The sequence below is a fragment of the Phacochoerus africanus genome, chromosome 16 (assembly GCF_016906955.1).
Source record: "Phacochoerus africanus isolate WHEZ1 chromosome 16, ROS_Pafr_v1, whole genome shotgun sequence".
In the NCBI taxonomy this organism is placed as follows: Eukaryota; Metazoa; Chordata; class Mammalia; order Artiodactyla; family Suidae; genus Phacochoerus; species Phacochoerus africanus.
This window is the reverse complement of record NC_062559.1, coordinates 43,197,148-43,212,325: the sequence shown is the minus strand read 5'-3', so window position 1 is coordinate 43,212,325 and position 15,178 is coordinate 43,197,148. Positions and strand designations below refer to the sequence as shown.

The 15,178-nt window shown below is 42.7% G+C and overlaps 1 protein-coding gene across 2 annotated transcripts in view; it reads left to right on the top strand.

The window, feature by feature from the left end:
- Positions 1–15,178, top strand: part of CHN2 (chimerin 2) — a 294,785-nt gene that overhangs the window by 277,597 nt on the left and 2,010 nt on the right. For both annotated transcript variants that reach the window (XM_047763711.1, XM_047763712.1), the window contains 4 exons: positions 3,368–3,541; positions 7,677–7,754; positions 10,099–10,236; positions 11,910–12,015. In XM_047763711.1, coding sequence (XP_047619667.1) covers positions 3,368–3,541; positions 7,677–7,754; positions 10,099–10,236; positions 11,910–12,015 — 496 coding nt within the window. The remainder of the gene's footprint in view (positions 1–3,367; positions 3,542–7,676; positions 7,755–10,098; positions 10,237–11,909; positions 12,016–15,178) is intronic.

Here is a 15,178-nt window from a genome sequence, read left to right as displayed (position 1 = left end):
AACATTGAGTTGACTCCAGAGCCCATGCCCAGTGTTTTTCTGCCATCAGATTAGCAGTGAAAATATACTCCTTGGTTTTGATATCACATCTTTTGAAAGCGCCTTGAAACCCTAGGTGTTTTTCCACCTAGAACTGGAGGCACACACCCATTGCTCATAGCACACAACACATCTTATTAAGATGCATTGAACAAAACAGCAGAGAATTGCCAAATTAATGTGTAACCAGCTTCCTAATTCATCATGCCGCACTTTTTCTGGCAAGCAGTTCTGGCCGGGAGCAAGAACGGCCTCCTGTGATACATTGATTGGGTTTCCACACCAACAGCATGATTGATTTCTTCCTTGCCAGTGTATGATTTTAAAAAATAATTCTTATGAAGCGGTTAAAATAAAATAACCTCTAACACTACATTAAGGTGATCTATTTCCCCATCCTGCCCATTTTGGTTCATCAGGTCATGGGACCTTAAATCCATTCTCTGCCTGGAAAGGGCTATTTCGGCTTCTACTGTGAGGATGCAGCAGTCACGGGTGGCGATACCTGGATGCTTGCAGGAAATGCTCATATCATGTTGGTTAACGCTACCCACCCCCATCCCAGATGATGAGACATGCAGTAAACATGGGGTTGGAGGCAGCCTCCCCAGAAACGTCCCAGATACCCTGGGTTACCGCAAAAGGCTTGGGTACCAAGAGTTACAAAGCATTCCACAGCTCAACCACTGAGCAGAGAGGTAGAATATCCGAATTACTCTGCGGTCATTAATTCAACTTGGCCAGATTATACCTACCAAAAATATCCCTAATTGCTGGTCTTATCCAATTTCAGCTGGAAATTGGTCCAAAGTCAATATTATGAGAACAAAACTCTGCGATTCTGTTTGGCTGTGAACAGCAACTTTCTCTGGGATAAAGGGGCTTGGGTTTTTTTTTTTTTTTTTCTGTGTTTTTTTTAAAAAAATAAAACAGACTCTAAGGCTGTAATGTTTCTGTTCTCCAGTGGCCACTCTTTAGCCTCACACTTCCTGTGAGCAGCAGGAAAAGTGATCATTAAATATTAAGACGAGCCATTATTATTACCTCTCACCTCTCCAGATTTTACACATTTTAGATGTTTTTAAAATTAACTAGACTTTATAGCATATAGAATTGTTAGTTTGCAAGAACTGAATATATTTGTTATAAAGCAACTTTATTTTAATAAAACATTCGTATTTAACTCTATATAAACACACTGTTGCTTCAGACCTGAAAAAGCAGTTTATAAGGAGATTGAAAATGGAATGATCATAGAATCCAGCAATTTCGCTTCTGGGTGTATACCCGTAAGAACCGAAGGGAGGTACCTGAACAGGAATTTGTACACCAGGCTTATAGCAGCATTGTTCACAAGAGCCAAAAGATGTAGAAACAACCCAAGAATCCGTCAGTGGATGAATGGATAAACAAAACTAGCTTTACATGTACAATGAAATATTACGGCAAATGGAATGCTCTTTGGGAAATGATCCTGGCTACAATACAAATGAACCTTAAGGACATTAAACGACGTGAAATAAGCCCATCACAAAAGGACAAATACTGTATGAGGTGTCTCGAGCGGTCATACTCCTAGATGCTGAAGGTAGAATGTGGTTACCAGGGGCTGAGGGGAAGAGGGTCTGGGGAATTATTGTTTAATGGGTACAGAGTTTCCGTTTTGAAGATGAAAAATGGTTTGGAGATGGATGGTGGGAATGGTTGTATTCAGTGTTTTAAGGTACTTAATGCCACTGAACGGTACACTTGAAAATGGTTAAAATGGTGAATTTTATGTATATTTTATCACAATCTTAAAAATTATTTTAAATGAAGTTTGTAAGAATTCACAACTGGTAAAAAAAAATTTACTAATGAAATAACCTAAGAATATCTGGGCAGGTATCCCTCTATTTTTCTATCACCATATTTGCAGCCCTTCTATTTAATATTCATGTAGTACTTGCCACACTTCAGTCTTTACATATATTATTTGATCCTCACAAGAACCCTAGGTGCTGATATCATCCAGACAAGAAAACCAGCCCATTCTCTTTAGTTCAGTTCACCGACATTTACATTCACCAAATAGATCTATCAGATGTCGCTGAAGTTTACTTGAGCTTTGTAGAATTTCTCACGATGATAATGTAAGGTCATTAGAACTGGTTTGGGAAATTCTCCGGTGGCCTCACCGTTAAGGACTAGTTTTGTTGAGGCAGACAGACCTCAGCCAGTAAACATTATGTGAAAATCATGTAATGATTCTCAAAAATATTTTTTTATGATTTTACAAATGTTTAGATCCTCTCAAATCCTTGGGATGGTTGTGCTTTTTTTTTTAAGCAACTGATTGCAATGTTCATTATCTTGTGTATGTATATGTCTATAAAGTATAAAATGATATTGGCATTATTCTTTACACCTAGAAAAACAATCAGCATTGGAAGGTACTTGAGACAGACACCAAATCAACTTTGAACATCTTCGGCATTAAATTTTTATTCTTCAGAATGTACACTGTGCCTTGTTATTGTTAGAGAAATTCCATCAGTGGATACCAACTGCTAATAAGGCTTTTAATGTGTTCATTGAACTTAAAAGCACCTTTCCAGCTTTGGAGCTTGATATGAGCTTTATAAATAATTAATCTCCTCTTCATATTACATGGCATTGTTCCAGATTGTAAACTCTCGGGCACTCCCACCTGTGTCCATTCGGACAGTGTTTCCACTCACAGGTGTCAAAATAAGGCAAGTAGAAAGGCAAATGGCCAACCCAAACTGCCCAACAAGGGGGACAGGAATGGAAAGTATGGGCAACTCACTGGGAAAACACAAGACTATGCCACTGGTGGTGGGTCTCCCAAACCAAAGATCAGAAGTTCCTACAGACAGAGTAACCTTATCAGAAGAGGAGAGTCACAGACTTAAGGGAAACAACCTAGCAAAAGTCCTGGGTGCCCTTTGTGAGCGTGATTTGCTCTGGGAAGCCAAACCCCAAAGCCCTCTTATGGACCCAAAGGGCCCAGTCCCAAAAGGGTGGGGGGAGGGACACAAGCAACCTAGTTAATTACTGAAACTGTCTCAGCGAGATGTCCTATTCCTGTGGCCCAACGACAGAGAAGGCTTACTGAGAAAAATGGACTTATATAAGTTTTGTGAGTAAAGAGAGATTTTAAACTCACCTTGTGGACAATATCCCCTCTAAACAGGGGATGGCTGTTCAGACAGACAGAGACAGCAAACCCTGCCGGTGTTTTCATTTTTATTTCTGGTAACATGTCATTTGTGCTGACCTTCGACAAAAGGGCCAGGCAAGGCTAATGTGGTTTCTTTGTTTACAGACTGTGGGTTGAATGTACACAAACAGTGTTCCAAGCACGTTCCCAACGACTGCCAGCCTGATCTCAAGAGGATCAAGAAGGTGTACTGCTGTGACCTCACGACACTGGTGAAGGCTCACAACACGCAGAGACCCATGGTGGTAGACATATGCATTCGGGAAATTGAAGCAAGAGGTTCGGGAAAGACTCCTTATGAGAGTGATTTTATTTTTACTGTTTATTTTTACTGTTGTCAGGGAGACTTTCTTCTAATTGTTAAATTGACTCTCCACTATTGATCTTGAGGAAATGGTCTGCCAGGCACACACACACACACACACACACACACGGTCCAACCCACTACATCAATTTATTTTTCGTACATAAACCATGCCTGTGTGCATTTAACACATGCTTGTTAAACACTTATTATATGTTACACACTGAGGATATAAAAGTCATAGTTTTTACCTTCAAGGAATTCATTCCATAAGAGGCAGAATTAGGGCGGGGCAAATAAGTCAATGCTTCGAGTGCATGTATCCGAAACACCATGGAGGAATTCCTGTCGTGGCTCAGTGGTAACGACCCTGACTGGGATCCATGACGACGAGGGTTTGATCCCTGGTCTCGCTCAGGGGGTTAAGGATCCTCTGTTGCCCTGAGCTATGGTGTAGGTCACAGATGTGGCTCATATCCCCCATTGCTGTGGCTGTGGTGGAGGCCAGTTCGACTCCTAGCCTGGGAACTTCCATATGCCACGAGCATGGCCCAAAAAAAGAAAAAAATGGAGTCACAGAGGAAGACATTTTATTCTTTTCTGAGCTGAGTTCAGGAAGAGTTTATGGTATTGGTGAGGTTTGAGTCAAGTCTTAAAAGTGTTTCTAGTAAATAAGAATTTGTTGGTCAACATATATTTTCTACCATATAGAAATTCACTCCTGGTGTTGACTCTGTTTATTCCAAAGAGGAGAGTTAAAAATTGAAACGATCTAGTCATTGAAAATTGAGAAGGCAAGGAAGATAGAAACACTTCAAAGAAAAGATTGTATTAGGCTTAAGCCATCTTTCCTTTGTTTGTGCTTTGTTTTGGCCACTTTTTCAGTATCAAAATGTTCCATGATGTGGTGAATAGAGTCTGGTTGGGGAGAACATGGATTGTTGGATGTAATTTGGGTAATTGAAAGGGCTTTTTACCATGGCTGCCACGTACGTACCCTTGCCGCTATAGTTGATATGCAGTATTATGTCCACCTTGGCTTAATATATTCTACAGGTGTTTAATGCATTCACCAACTATCCCATTCTTTCCAAACAAAACAAAAGGAGACATCATAGCTTGTTGTCCCAAACCTTTTAGAGACAGGAAATGATTTCCCCCTTCCATGCAGGATGAAAACTCTAGCTATTCTGTTCCCTTAAGACTCGCTCATTTCATCTCAGATGGCAAGAAATGCCTCCTGCCTTTTCCCTGCAGTGGCTGTCAGAGCTGGGTGAGGCTGCTGGTGCAAGAGCTGAGCTGGGTAAGAAGTGAGGAGGATGCCCTGACTCTGGGAGCATAGCTCTGGGACCTCCTGTTTGGCAGACTCTGTGATTTGGGGTCAGATCATCAGCCTGTCCAGAGCCTGCAATCAGGACTCCGGAGAAGTGGTATCATCCCATAGCGCTCCTCGTCAGAGACTAGGAATCATTCAGGCTGAGTTCTGCTACTATGTCGAATGGGTTCATGGGGAGCACAGCACTAAGCATGTCTAGAACAGCAGCCGGAAAGGCACAAGTTAGGAATCTAGGCCAGGAGAGTCACAGCAAAGGGATTGGAGCTACGGGCATTAGAGGCCAGTGTGTGTGAGCAGAACTGGAGAATGGGCTGGAGGAAACTCGTGTGACCCTCCCATTCCCAGCTTCGTTGCCACCACTGCCAACATCATTCCCCATCTTCCATCCATAGCAACTCCTCATTGTTCTCCAAATGTTCCTTTATGGACAGTTGTTTCTGCCTAATGTGGTAGAGTGAGAAGATCAGCAACTTGAAGGTAGATTCCAAACCATTTCTCATGCTGGTTTGGGTTAGTTAGTTACTCGATTTCAATGTCTAGCTCTTCACCTTTCACGTGAACAGAATCCGTTGTACCTCATAAGGTGGTTGTGAGGGTTAAAATGAGTTGATCCGTATACATGAGGCCCAACGTATAGGACTCAACCCTAACTCCACCTCCAAATCTGTATGTCTAACCAGTGGACCTCACCCATATGTTTCAGTGCTGTCACAGAGACCCCAAATAACAGTGTCTTCAACAAGATAGAAATCTCTCTCTCTCTCTCCAGCAGCCGTCCAGGGCTGGTGGAGCAGCTCCCCAGGGGCAGGAACCCAGGCCCTGCAATTTGTTACCCTTGTTAATTGAGAGCCGCCCTCATCTGCATGATCCCAGAAGGCCAGCACCATCTCATCTGCATTCCAACCAAGAGCAAAGGGGCACGCTCTTTCTCTTCAAGTCCATGACCCAGGCGCTTCTGCTGTCTTCACACTGGCCAGAATTTCATGGCCTCTGCAATGGGTGTTGTTCTGAAAACCAAAGGTTTCATCACAACAAAAGTAGGGGAGAACTAACATCGGAAGGGGAGCTGGTACCTTCTGCCAACTCTGGCAAACTCCAACTCATTCTTTGTGACTTTCTTCAAGCTCCTCAGTAAGACCTTCCCCACAGCCTCTATCAGAAGGCAGGGCCAGTCAGTATTCATGGCACTGTATGCTTATGTGTACCGCCAACCAGAACAGGATGACACCAGGTCTCATCTCGTGGGTCAATTCACTTGATCAATACTGGCACCTTAAACAACTGTACTGAGATGAATTCTGATGCTGAGTGGGGTACAATGGGAGGGGAAGCTGGGGTCAGCTGTCTCCGATGGTCACAGGAAGGGGGGCAGTATTTATGTCATCTCTGATGCAGACTTAATGCTGACTCTTATATACTGGATAGTATACATGAAAAACAGGGACATTTATTAGTTATCAGGAGTTTGCCAGCATATACTGTAGCAGCAGTAGAAGCTATTTATTTGCATATTTATTATTGTTGTAGCTCTAGCTTCCTAGTAGCTAGTTTTTGACAAGATCTGAAATCTTGTCCTCCATCCCTTCTGATATATTTTAGGGAGGTAGCTAGACCTTAGGACATATCTTAACACATCAATAAGATTTAGCAGCAGAAGCTACATCTTTTTCTTAGTCTAAATATACAGTGATCAAGTTTCCAGAATTGGAGTTTCAATTGTGGCTCAGCAGGTTGAGAACCCAGCGTTTCTGTGAGAATTCAGGTTTGATCCCTGGCCTCCATCAGTGGGTTAAGGATCCGAGGTCGCAGATACAGCCTCGATCCAATGTTGCTGTGGCTGTGGTGTAGGCCAGCAGCTGCAGCTCCGATTCAACCCCTAGCCTGGGAACTTCCATGTGCCACATGTGTGGCCATTAAAAAAAAAGTTTCCTGAATCTTCATTAGAATTTTCCTGCATCTGTTTATATGATCATTTATTTGAATGTAGAACAATTAAATCAGCCATGTTTAATGAAACATTTAACATGTTATATTTATGATTAAACACATAAGGCTATAAATTTGGAATAGTTCTAATAAAATCAGAATAATATGTACCCCACACATACATACTTGTATTGTGTGCCTAGCACAGTGCTGCGCACAGTATGGTACCTAGATTAAGATGATGCTGGGGAGAAAGCAGGTTGCTATAGTGAAATCGCCTTCAACAGTCAGAAGAACAAAGGAAGCAGGAGACCATGGTTGATGAGAATTTGTTTGTTTTTGTTTTTTGTCTTTTTTTAGGGTCATACCCATGGCATATGGAAATTCCCAGGCTAGGGGTTGAATCAGAGCTGAAGCCACCAGCCTACGCCACAGCCACAGCAACTCAGGATCTGAGCTGAGTCTTCGACCTACACCACAGCTCATGGCAGTGCCAGATCCTTAACCCACTAATCCAGGCCAGGGATTGAACCTGTGTCTTCATGGCTACTTTTTGAGTTCATTATCACTGAGCCATGACAGGAACTCCAAGAATCTTAAACATGGGTTTACTTTGCAAAGTCAGGCAGGAGGAAGACCAGATCGCTGAGGTCTCCATTGCATGCAGATAAAGACAGAAACCGAGATGGACAAGTTCAAGTTCTGCCATGGCAGTGTGTGATATATTAGAGTACTGATGATATCTGCTCATTTCCTTATAGTACACAGTGTAGACAGGAACTTGGATTCTTTTTTAGATGTTTTGGGAAGCTGAAGTCTTTCTCTCTCTTTTTTTTTTTTTCAAACAGGATTAAAATCAGAAGGCCTTTATAGAGTCTCTGGATTCACTGAACACATCGAAGATGTCAAAATGGCATTTGACAGAGGTGGGCTCGCATTTTCTTGAGTGTCAAGTGACTTATCCTGAGCATCTGTTTTGGAACCAGATTTTGTTCGTAGTGGGAATGGGGTTTTCGAGCTACTGAGAGCTGTGCTTTAGGAAGCCAAGGAGCAACAGTTTACAAATGCTGTTCTCTCCTTCTCTAGGGAAAGTGGTTTGTTTGGGTTTTTTTTTTTTTTAAGCCACGGACAGTTGACCACTTGGGGAAGTGAGTTTAAACTACTACTTGAATGATCAGACAGCATTTGGTGCTATTAAGAGTCTTGACTTGGTTGCCCAGCATCTATGGTCAGTCCACATGGCATCAGGGTGCCTCCTGCGTCCTCCGCCTCAGGATTCCACTGATTGCTCTCCTTTTCCCATTTCTCCAAAGAATAGAGCTTGGGGTTGGGAGTACCCTCAGCATTGAAGCAGGGAAAGCGGGTAGAAGTTTAGGAGGTGACTGTTTGTGCTATGCCTGTGATATACGTCCTCTAGGCCATATTCCTAGGTCAGATATCAGGAGCCAAATTGGGAACTTATTCAAAATACAGATCACCAGTGCCCCTTGTGGGGACTCATGCAAGAATCTGAGTGAGTCTAAGAATCAGTTTTCTGTTGAATGTTCCAAATAATTCTGGTACCACCAGTCAAGAGATGGAACCTCTACCTTACTAGATAGGACCTCCCCAGCTCTGTAAAGTAGTAGACAAGGTCTCTGAAGATCTAGCTGCCCTATCTGTTCAGGCTCATAGTCAGTTCCTCCTCTCTGTGTAGTTGGTACCCCAGCAATACTGAAACACACCCTATCTCTTTTGAAGAACAAGCACCTGGGCTTGCATTGCTCTGTCCATCTAGAATGTGTTCCCATCTCTGCCTTACCCATTAATCAGGCGTCAGCTCAAGTCTTTCCTCTTTCATGACTCCTTCCCAGTCACCCCAAGCGGACATGAGAACTCCATTTCCTTTTCCACTGTCCCCTCCCCATCTCCACATGTCTCAGAATAGCAATCTTCCCATTTCCTCCCTATCATGGAGTTGCATGCCTGACTCCCAGTCTAACTAGAGTTATTAGAAGGGAGTACAGTTGGCCTTCTGAATTTGCAGGTTCCATATCCACAGAGTCAACCAATCATGGATCAAAAATATTTGTTTTAATTCCAGAAAGTTGCAAAAAGCAAAACTTGAATTTGCCACATGCTGGCAACTATTTCTGTAGCATTACATTATGTTACATTGTATTAACATTATTCACATAACACTTACTTTGTATTAGGTATTGTAAATAATCTAGAGATGATTTAAAGTATACTGGGTGATATGCATAGGTTATATGCAAATGTTAAAGCATTTTACACAAGAGATTTGAGCATCCATGGATTTGAGTATCCGTGTGGTGGGAAGTTCCTAAAACCACCCCCCTACAGATACTGAGGGATAACTGTATGTCTTTTCTTCTTTGATTCCCTAGGGCCTAACAGTGCCTGGCACATGGTAGAGTCTTAATAAATGTTTGTTAAATTTGTAAATAATGGGACCATATGGTGTATCTGCTTGCACTTAACTGTTTTCTGTATATTAGGAGCATTTGTCATCATCAGAACCAACTTTGCTGAAGCATTTTTTTTCTTTCTTTCAAGTCTCTATATAAAAGAAAATGCTAATAGTCCCTGTATAATTGAGACATTTTTTTATCCAAAAAAATATATAGACTGTGACAATTAAATTGGACCGATATGTACTAATAGTAGAACAAAAGGTCAAAAAATGTCTTCAAAATGATTGTAAATATCAAGGGTAGTACAAAATAGCAATGTAAAAATATAACATGATCTATACATGAGGGTAAGTTAGTTTCCCAGAATAAAGTCTTAGGGACTAATCCAGTGAAAAGAAACTTCAGTAAGCCTGAAACAGACATAGAACCTAAAGATATTCAGCCATTATTTTATACAGGTGATCTTCAAATCCAGGTCCAAAGAATACTGTATGAGAGCTTCTCGATTTTTAAATTTTCAAATTAGATTGTTATTCTATTATGAACTTTTGTGTCTAGAATGTAAATGACTGTGCTAGATTTCTATTTAGCAACTTACCGGAGGTTGGGACCCAAAGAACTCTTTTAAGTCTATTTCACTACTCTTTTGGCTGCACTTATCCTCAGACCCAAAATCCCTCTCACCAAACTTCTTTTTGTTCCTTCTTGCATCTCAGTGTTACTAGAAGCCAGAGCAGTCAGCTGAGACTTATAAGGGAGCATTCATTGTCGGGGCTTTTTTTTCTTTCTGGGCAGGCTTTAACTTGGTGAAATGAGGTCCTAATTAGCAACTGGATCATTGATTGTTTTTCAGATGGTGAAAAGGCAGATATATCTGCCAGCATCTATCCAGACATAAACATCATCACTGGAGCCCTTAAACTATACTTCAGAGACTTACCCATTCCTGTCATCACCTATGATACCTATTCTAAATTTATAGAAGCCGCAAGTAAGTATGAACTAATTTTTTTCTGGCACCAAATTTTTAAGTGCCGTGCTTTGGACTTCAAGAAAATTAAAGCTTGGACCTGTTGAAATTATTGCCTGAGGACCTCTCTGCCAAGTAAGGGCACAATGGTACAGTTAACAGAAAACCAGGCATAGTCCATCCACCAGCTGAATCAAACCAGCACTAAGCCAACCCCGTTGGGTAGAAGCTGGGTGCCAGGCAGTTCTGCCTCTCACCATCATTTCGTGTATGCTGGGAACTAGTATAGTCAGGCCTGCTTTGTTATATGCTGAAAGCAGAATGTTTCTGTAGTAAACAATCCAATGTTCCTCAGTGGGGACTCTATGGATTCATTCCTTTCATATATTAGGCAGAATCCCACTGCTAATCAATTCAAGGCGTACCCCAAGTTTTGCACATTGATGCTGTTCAAAATTAGTAATATGCCGAGAGTAGACAGTGTCAAGTACTAACTAAGAACTCTCACCAATTGTCTCCTAGTTTAGTCTTCTCATCTACCTGATGAGGCAGATACTCTAATCCCATTTTACGGAGGAGGAAAGCTGGGCTCAGAGACCTGAGCTCACAAGTCTAGGGATGGAATGTCAGCATTGGTCTTCCATCAAGCCATAGTTGGCACTTAGGGTTTGGCACTTGAGTCACAGCTGTCAAGAGAGAGGACCACTGTGTGTGTGTGTGTATGTGTGTGTGTGTGTGTGTGTGTGTATGTGTGTGTGTGTTTGGGGGTGGATGGTTGCTCTCTCTACACTTTGTTCATGAACATAGTGAGGAAGGGGAGATTCAGGTGCTAGAATGTATGACATAGAAGTCATGCACATTTTGAGGAAGTTTTTATTTTAAAAAATATAATCTTTTAAGGAATGTGTTGGTAAATATAGTACCAACAGTATATAGTAATGAGATGCTTGATGGGGAGAGATGTGGGCAGGCTGGGGTTAGTGCAAGGTACACTTCCCAGATGAGCTGTGGCCCTATTCCGTGGTAAGAGCATTCTTTCCTGGGTCCTGATGGTCTTGAAGGAGAAGGTTCTAGTAGCAGGGTACCTTCTGCCCCAGGAGGGGCGACTAGGAGAGCTTTCTTGAGTGGCTGCCAATGCCTATCAGAGTCCTAAAAAGCAGAAGCAGGCATGCTTCCTCCCATTGTTAATGTGCTTAGTATCTACTTCCTAACCTGGACACCACACTGGGGTTAACCACGCCAACATTTGGGTGAAAAGTGCCATCAGTGGCTTTGCATTGTAAAGTATATTCAGTTATGGAAGCCCGCCAGGGAAAGACTAAGTCAACAACTTCAAGAGAATAGTCCCAAGTGTGCTCCAGTTTAAATGAAAGCTGGTGATAGTTACCTAGCAAATCCAGCATTCAGAAGATGGGCAAAGCCCAGTCTGTGCATTGACACCAGGAAGCTTCAGATTCCTGGAGGGCAAGGACCAGGTGCAGCCTCCTGCCACAAGGCCATTCATGCTCAATATGCACGTGGTTCCCAGCCTCAAACCCTTTCTGGAATAAGGCAAGACACAAAACAATTGATTGCTTTAAGCAAAATGTTATTAGACTTCTGCTTCATCAATGGCTGGAACAAACCAAACTTCTTGTCACTTCTCTGAAAACTTTGAGCACTGTACTAACATTCACTATGTGTGAACTCCACAGAAATCTCCAATGTGGATGAGAGGCTGGAAGCAGTCCATGAGGTGCTGATGCTGCTGCCACCTGCCCACTATGAGACCCTCCGCTACCTAATGATCCACCTCAAGAAGTAAGCTGACACCTCCTTGATACCGCCTCTGCAAACCCTATCTGTCCTGGGCACATGATGCATTAGGAAAAGTTTACACCCTCCCTAACTTGTTAGTGGACAGACAACCCCCCCACCCCCGCTTCCCTTTAAAGTGGATAAGGCTGCCTTCTCCAGGCCAGCCCCATTCATAACTGCTGGCAGACTCACTCTGAGGCAGGGGCTGCTTCATGCACTTTAGATGTGAGATCTCTACGGGGTGGCTACTCTTCAGGGTCTCCTGTTACAGATGATATTGGTGGAGCTTAAGGAGGTTAAATGACTGATGCAAAGAGGTGAGGTAAAGCCAGGATTAAAGCCCGGTCTGATCCTAGCCCACACTCTGTCTTAACCATTTGCCTGCATCTTCTTCCCACATGCATCTTGGACTCTGTGTTCTATTCTTCCTTCTTCTGCTCACTCACAGTCCCAGACTCTTCCTTTGAGCAAGAACATTCCCACCCTGACTTCTTGTTTTACTTGATATATTAATTACCTATCACTGAGTGACAGATTGCCCCCAGACTTCATGGCATTTACTTTTGCACAGCCTCTGTGATCAGGAATCCAGGTGTGGCTTCACTGGGTACCCCTGGCTCAAGGTTTATGACAAGGTTGCAAATTAAACTGACAGCTCCACTATACCCTCATCTGAAGGCTCGAGTGGGAGGATCATCCACTTCCAAGTTCACTCACACAGTCTTGGGGCAGGATTCAATCCCTCAGAGGCTCTTAGACCCGAGGCCTCACTCTCTTGCTGGCTGTTCTCATGGAGGCCACCCTCAGTTCCCTGCCATAAGGGTCTCCCTGTAGGCAGCTTCCCACATGGCAGCTGACTTCCATTACAGCAAACAAGCAGGAGCACCCGAGATGAAAGTCAGTGTCTATAACCTCATCTCGGAAGTGATAGCCTATGGCTTTTGCTCTACTCTCTGTACTAGAAGCAAGTCACTAGGTCCAGCCCATGCTCTACAGGAAGGGGTTACAGAAGGGAGGCAGGGATCACTGGAGGCCATCTCCGACCCAGAGGGCTACACACTGGGTCACCTGTGCTTGAGCATGTGAGACAGATGGAGACGGCTGCTTAAGGGACACTAAAGCCTCTGGTCCCAGACTCTTTTACCCAAACCATGGCTCTCTCTCCTTCACACTCACATAATGAGGTCAATGATTTGGTTTTTGAGATGTTGGAGGAATAGGGCATTTCTGTGTGCTTTCCTCTGTGTTTTTGGAAGACGCATTGCTACAACACATTCTTAGATAAAAATAAACCAAAAAATGTCAATGCTGACCAATTTACAGATCCATGCAGTAAGTGAAATGAAGCAAGTTAAAAATACCATAGAAACACTAAGGCATTGAGGTTTTTATTTTTCTACATTATAAGACATATAAACACTGTTAACTCATATTCAAGGTGATCAGAGACATAACATTTAGCTCAGAAGAGTCCCATTTTGATTAATTTATTGAATTTAAGAGTACAAGTGCTTTTTGGATAAAAAACAGACTTGAGGAGTTCTCACTATGGCACAGTAGGTTAATGATCCAGCTTGTCTCTGTGGCATTTCTAGTTTAATCCCCCTCCCCCAGTGCAGTGGGTTAAGGTGTTGCCACTGCTGTGGCGTAGGTCACAACTGCAGCTCCAATCTGATCCCTAGCCCGGGAACTCCACATGCTGTGGGGCAGCCAAAATAGAAGAAAAAATGGACTTGAATGTCAACCTGGCTTTTAATTAGCTGTAAGTTATTTCTTTCAGTGTCTAATTGTTCTACTTTGAAAGGCAAAGTATTATTATCAGCAAAAATGCTGACATGTCTCAGTTGAATCTTCAAATGCCAATTATTTAGTATTTTGACCATGGAGGGTTTGCTGGTCATCGCGTTTGGTTGGGAGTGGTTCTTGGTTTAATGGGGAGATGTCAGCAGTTTGAAAATGAAGAGTGTCCTCTCTCTTGCTTCCCTTTTAGCTTTGCAATGTGAAAATAAGGCACGCTGAATTGACCTTCCTATAATAATGCTAAGTGGCCATTCTTAATTAGCGTCAAGGGAATAGACACTAAGGAATTGCTTCCTGTGTAAAACCTAAACATATGTGAATCCTATCTTGCTCTGTTTTTGGAGAATGTACTCCCTTTTAGATCTCCTATGAACATCCTAAAATCTAAATTCCTTAAAGCAAGAATCTGAGCGATCATAATTTTTATTTCACTAGGAAGGTATTAAGCCAACTTTGAAGTTTGAACTCGTCCTTAAAGGCTTTGCCATTCTTATCTGGATGCTGAAATGATGATTTTCAATTCCAGCCATAATTACTGCTCCAGACTTCATCCTGTGGGAACTAGAAATAATATTCAACTGTTTTCCCGTTTGGCCACATTCCAGCCATTCCCCCATCCTGTGATGATGACTTGGCTGTTCCTAAACTTGTGGCAGCCCCATCCTCCATGTGACCTTTCTCCTCAAGCACTAGCCCTGCCAGCAGACAGGGAATCTGCCCTCAGTTCCCAGCTCACCAGCATGCTGATGAGTAGACCACGACACCAGGGGAAGAAAGACATCCATGCAAGCCTAGACTAAACTCTGTATGCGCTATGGACCACCTAATAATCTACCACCCCCTCAAACCAACAGTCCCCCAATGAGAGTTCCATGTTTATGTAGTAAGAAGGACTGATTTTATAACTTTAAAAACTGTGGGAGTTCCTGCTGCGGTGCAATGGGATCGGCAGCTTCTCTGTAGCACCAGGATGCAAGTTCCATCCCCAGCCTGGCAAAGTGGGTTAAAGGATCTGGCTTTGCCACAGTTTAAGGCATAACTGTGGCTCAGATCTGATCACTGGCCTGGGAACTCCATGTGCCCTGGGGCAGCAAAAAATAAGGAAAGCAAAAACCAAAATTCTGGGTCATGGAGATGCCTGGTGGCTTAGCAGGTTAAGGATCCAGCATTGTCACTGCTGTGGCATGGGTTCCATCCCTGGTCTGGGAACCACCCTGGCCTGGGAACTTCCACATACCAAGGATGAGGCCAAAAAAATTAAAATATAAAAATAAAAAGTGTGTCTGTACCAGATTCACCTAATGGTTCAACTTCTACTGGCTGAAAGCAATGTCAGCGATCTCAATTTTAAAAAAATTAGAAAATT